Genomic DNA, 6,149 nt, shown 5'->3' on the forward strand with positions numbered 1-6,149 from the left:
TATCTGGTCCAGAAGGTTGTGTGTTTATACCTCTATCTGGTCCAGAAGGTTGTGTTTTTATACCTCTATCTGGCCATCCACCAAATTCACTTCAATATTCACCACCAACATTGACCAATATCAGTCAAAGCTAAACTTAACTGAGTGTCTAAACCAAAGATTTATTTCTCTTGAGGAACTCTGGGCTACTGTACACAGACAGAGACGGGTGTGTTGTGGTTACTGTATGATGCAACACATATTTAACAAACTAATATTTACAAAGTATTTGATCACATTTAACAACAAAGTGTCTCCTATTCAAAGTCAAAGGCATTTTACATAACTGCACTAACATAACAGAAGATGGATGTACAGTCACAGGAATATAATCCTCTGATTTATTATTGTCATGACCACAGTCATCCGCATCAAGTCACACGGTTGTGTTAGAACCGAAGGGTGTGTGTGTGACTGTTGTCATGGAGACCCAGGTGTTCCTCCAGGACCGAGAAGTCTACTCTACCTGGCACAAAGACACTGAGCAAGGGTAACAGTTAACTAGTCCAAAAGCTGGATAGAGGGGCTCAGTGAATGTGGTGTGGAATGTGTACATGTGGGTCAATGTGTCAGAGAAGACCGTGTAGAAGGACAGAGTGCCGGCCGGCCAGTCCAGATACACTCCTATTCTGTGCCTAGAGGGGTTCCTAAAGGGGTGGACTTTTATATCTGCGCCATTATGACAGAAATGTGTTTTGTACTCCATACACCAGGACTTGTCATTGTGTCCAATGACAAAGTCATTACTGATGCTGCCTTTTCTTTTGATTCCTTTGTACGTCACGCCGAGAACAACGTCATCAGTTGACTCCGTTTCCCAGTAATGACGCTCAGTCAGACCCTCTCTACAAAGAACCTGAAAAGCGTCATAAAATCTCTCCGGGTGATCAGGATATGGCTGTTCCTCAATCTCATATCTCACCACTCTGTTTCCTTCAGACAGAGAGAGGTGTTTGTTTGCTGTGTTTGGGTCCAGTGTGAGATCACAGGCATCTGTAGACAAGAGGTAAGAGAAGAGGATCAACTGGATTAAATCAGGAGTGTATTATTTAAAACAATGTGTAGTATAATACTTTCTTTTGTACCATGTCAAGTATAATGTATTCTTACACTTCTTCAGCAGCTCCAGTTTCACCCAGCACTCATCGTTGTGGTCAATACTGTGCGAGAGGCAGGAGAACAGACAGTGTGAATATACTCAAAGGTCTTACTAGAGTATCTTGCATTATTTTCATCAACTGCACTTACTTGATTTTCAGTCTACAGTCTGGATCTTCCATTGTAGCAGAGAGCATCTTCACTCCTGAGTCTCCTGGGTGATTGTAGCTCAGGTCCAGCTCTCTCAGGTGGGAGGGGTTTGACGTTAGTGCTGAAGCCAGAGAATCACAGCCTTCCTCTGTGACTCTACAGAATGGCAGCCTGCAAAGAGAGGTAATGATGATCCTTGGCACATAAATCCTGCTTTTATCGCTCACAGCAGATTCAGACATGAGACCAAATTGCAAGGCTCAAGACACGCCCACTTTATGATACACCTATCTGCCTTGAGATAGAAGCTGTTTTTCAGTTTCTCGGTCCCAGCTTTGATGTTGATGCATTCAAGACAAGGTCGTTTTTATTTACATCAGATTGTCACAGAGGTAAAGTTGGTTTTATATTCGGACATTCAACAGACATTCGCCAAAAGCCATTTGAAAATGTAAAAATCAATAACTAATTCACCGTTTGTCACAGAATCAAACTAGATATGATTTATTCTATAAATGTCTAGTATACTTTTACAACTTTTGTTTTGTGGAAAAATTCCAGTTTTGATTTGATAGAGGGCATGTAGTCTGTCTAGAGGGCATGTGGTCAAAGTTCTAACTAGTCTGTTATACCCTGTTAGAAGGGGCCTGGCATAAAATTCTGCATCTTCAGTCATATGTAAGCCTGTAATCGAACCCACAAATGCTGATGCTCCAGATACTCAACTAGTCTAAAGAAGGCCAGTTTTATTGCTTCTCTAATCAGAACAACAGTTTTCAGCTGTGCTAACAAAATTGCAATAGGGTTTTCTAATGATAAATTAGCCTTTTAAAATTATAAACTTGGATTAGCTAACACAACGTGCCATTGGAACACAGGAGTGATGGTTGCTGATAATGGGCCTCTGTACGCCTATGTAGATATTCCATTAAATATCAGCCGTTTCCAGCTACAATATTCATTTACAACATTAACAGTGTCTACACAACTACCACACATTGTACCCATTATACCTGTGTAGAAACTACGTCACCTTCATAGGTAATACCAAATCCCTTTCAATTCACATTCCTTGCAGAAATAACTACTTGCAAACCTTTTAAAACATCCAGAAAGACAGTGGTCTTAGAAGGGCATTTATAACTTTAAAATACATATTTTATGTGAATGGATGTGGATGAAAGAATTCTGCCAGTGTTTTAATGGCCTAGTTTCATATTTTTTTTCTTTACCTCCAACTCTATATATCCAAGTGAGCCTATGAGGACCTTGGGGATCAGATTTACCATTATACCCATTGATCAAACGTATAACAGACAGACACTGCTCAAAAGGACTTGTTTGTGATATCTACACTCAGTTGCCACTTTATTAGGTTCACCACCCTATTCACGAAAATAAATTGCTCCTACACACACCAAGTCCAGTGGTCTTGGCTTGCCAGACACTAAAGCATGCAGAGAAGTATTCAGGTATTCTGTTACTGTTTGTTTGAACTTTAGAATGTGCAAAATGACAGCACAGTCTGTGATGGTCTTTTGTAACTCAGAAAAGTTCCAAAACAGTTTAAAAAAATAATTCCAACACTCAGCTTGTATTGACTGTAATAAACTCCAACTGGACATAAAAACATGAACACTTTATCTCCTTTCCCAGTTTCATGAACTGTGTGGAATTCACGCTGCTCCAGATGCATAGGGGGTTGTACCTAATAAAGTGACCACTGAATCTATAGACTTTCCAGAATGTGTTCTGGGAATACCCAGGGTATTAAACATTTGGCTGTAAGTGTTGAACAGTTGAATCTATTACCTCAGGAGATGGTACCATTCAGTTTGTCTGGGGATGACAAAGAAGGACTTCAACAAAGCCAAAATTGAAAATGATTGGAAGGAGCCTCTTTTCTGTTAAATTAGAGACGTATAAATACACAACTGTTGTGCCTTGTAACTACTTTAAAATGTGGAACTGTTGCACTAAAAATGCAAACATTGATTTGGCATACAATTTAAGATTGTAAACATTGTACAACTTCACATAGAACAAATTGCACTTGAAATGAACATTTCTTTAAAGTTATTGCAAATAAATGCATATTTTCACTTTTTTCTGCCAAAAAAATCACTGAATTAGTTATTGATTTCTTCATCTTTAAAGGCAATATTTGAGATTTTATGTATTTCTATCAAATCAAAACTGGAATGTGTATTTCGATTCAGCCTGTACACAAGATTTATTTAATTTTATTATAACATGCATTTTGTTTGTCATTCAAAGATCCCAACATGCTAAATCAAAATGCCTGCATTAATTTAGTAAATCAAACAACCCCTGACAAAGAAATGACTTTGAATTCACAGTCCAAATGAATGTACTAACAGAAAAACTACTGACCTCAGTATCTCCAGTTTACAGTGTTGACTCCCTAGTCCAGTAGAGAGTACCTCAACTACAGAATCCTGCAGTGTGAAGTTACTCAAGCCCAGCTCTCTCAGGTTGCAGCTGAGAACTGTTTTCATAGACGAGACCAAATTATCACGTCCCTTTTTTAAGAGTCCATTCCCACAGAGACTGCAATTGCAGATATAATGCATTAAGGCAGCTTGTTTCATCAACACATTGAGGCAGATTGTTTTGTGAGACATGCTATTATAAATGTACGTTTAATTACATGTTACTTAACCTCTTGTGGACAGATGCACGTAACATAACTGGTATCGTAGCATCTGTCACCAGACTGATGCGACGACTAATGAGAAAGTTTGTTTCGGTGTGGCATTAGCACATGGTTTGCAGTAACATATAATCTTGGACACCCAGAACAAAAATCTTGCATAATTGCATCAGATGCTCGATTAATGCCGCATTCACGTGCTAGTCAGAACATGGAAACTATTACATTTCCGACTTGCTAACTAGTTGAACGCGGCACGCGTATAACTACAACCAGTTAGCAAGTCAAAGATTTCAAAGTTTCCTAGTTGCTACTAGCACGTGAACGCGGCATAAGTCAATTTGAGGCAAATGTTTGCCTAAATGGTAATTATAGTGACAAAGAAAATATTAACACATACAAGAAAGAAAATGTTACCTCATCATTCAACAGCGCTTGCTGACATAAAATTACTTTTTTTATTTAAAAGAAATAAACAAAATCTCTCCAATTACCTCAGTGCTTCCAGTATACAGTGTGGGCTAGACAGTCCAGTGCAGAGCACATCCACGTCTGAATCAATCAAGATTGAATCTATCAGGTGCAGTTCTCTCAATGGTGAGTTTGGTAACTGGAGAGCTGAGGCCAACGTTGCACAGTACCATCTATCCAGATAAACGCCTTCAATTCTGCAGAAACAGAGGAAAATTACATTTAGCCTACATTTGAGTCATTTAGCAGACGCTCTTGTCCAGAGCAACTTACAAGAGCGATTAGGGTTAAGGGCCTTGCTTTTCACCTAGTCAACTCTGGGATTCGAACCAGCATCCTTGCGGTTACTGGCCCAACAGTCTTAACTGCTAGACTACCTGCCGCCCTAATTATTCCTGTGAGGATTTGGATCTGCACAGTTCTTCATAATTTTTGTATGCACACAAGCCCCGATTCCGACCTGAGTTAAGCGCGCTTAAATGGAATGGAATTCCCTTTTTATGTGCTTTTCTCGGAGTATTTTTGACCTTGAATGCTATTCACCCACTATTCAGTTGAGGTGGAGCTTGAATAAATGAAGGTGTGTCTACAAATACACCTTTACGCGCGAGGAAACGACAAATAAGGTCGAGCGAACCTGACGGTTCCAAGTGGAATTTTTAAAATGTTATTTAACTAGGCAAGTCTCTTAAGAACAAATTCTTATTTACAATGACAGCCTAGGAACAGTGGGTTAACTGCGTTGTTCAGGGGCAGAATGACAGATCTTTACCTTCTCAGCTCACAGATTCGATCCACCAACCTTTCGATTACTGGCCCAACGCTCTAACCACCTGCCACCCCAAAAGTTTAATGTTTGAAAAAGCATCTACTTCCTTTTTTCCCATATAAATTAAAGCATTTTCCATGCACTGTAATTTCTAAATTGACAAGTGCTAGGTAAATGAGTAATCCATTTGGAGAAGGGGATTGTAAATACACAGTAATTGTTTTAGATTTTTCCTTATGATCCCTGGAGAGTGCCAAACATTGAACTCGAGGCCCCAGGAGTGCCAAAGATTCAACTTGAGATCCCCGGAGTGCCAAACATTCAACTTGAGGCCCCCGGAGTGCCAAACATTCAACTTGAGATCCCCGGAGTGCCAAACATTCAACTTGAGATCCCCGGAGTGCCAAACATTCAACTTGAGATCCCCGGAGTCCCAAACATTGAACTTGAGGCCCCCCAGAGTGCCAAACATTCAGGCCAAAAAAGCATGATGCTAGAACGTCTGCACCAATAAATCCGTTCTGCGTGAAATTGCCATGTGCTTTTGTGATATTACAACAACAAAGAAGTTACATCAAACAATGAACACTGTTTTGTTCCCCCCAACATCATTGCAGACGCGATAGAACACGCTGCCGGACCCTCCTCTCCTCCGTTTCTTAAACAAAACAAAAACACTAATAAAGGTATTGGGGTGAACAGCTGCGCTGTGCGGATTCCAGCTTTAAAGGGGATATCCAGTAGAAATTGAGAGTTTTCAGTTGAGAAATTATATTCTAGGGTTGGAAATTATTTTTTTAGTGTTAAAGTAGCCAGGGAAACTAATTGTTCTCACTTTATGATTGAACATTCAGATTTTTCTCCCTGACTGTGGCGCTATTTACCTGAATTATTAGGATTTTCTTGTGATCACAACAAAACTACATGGGTGGTAGATGAATCAGACAA

General features: G+C 39.7%; 1 protein-coding gene across 1 annotated transcript; it reads right to left on the reverse strand.

The window, feature by feature from the left end:
• Positions 1 to 299: 299 nt before the first annotated feature.
• On the reverse strand, positions 300 to 1,319 carry LOC106592515 (stonustoxin subunit beta-like). Its single transcript, XM_082973136.1, has 3 exons — positions 1,288 to 1,319; positions 1,150 to 1,199; positions 300 to 1,032 (listed from the first exon to the last, which is right to left on the reverse strand). Exons 1-3 carry the CDS (start codon positions 1,317 to 1,319, stop codon positions 497 to 499), a joined length of 618 nt encoding a protein of 205 aa, XP_082829262.1. The 3' UTR covers positions 300 to 496.
• Positions 1,320 to 6,149: the final 4,830 nt, after the last annotated feature.

Source organism: Salmo salar, chromosome 03 (assembly GCF_965601325.2).
Source record: "Salmo salar chromosome 03, fSalSal1, whole genome shotgun sequence".
Taxonomy (NCBI): Eukaryota; Metazoa; Chordata; class Actinopteri; order Salmoniformes; family Salmonidae; genus Salmo; species Salmo salar.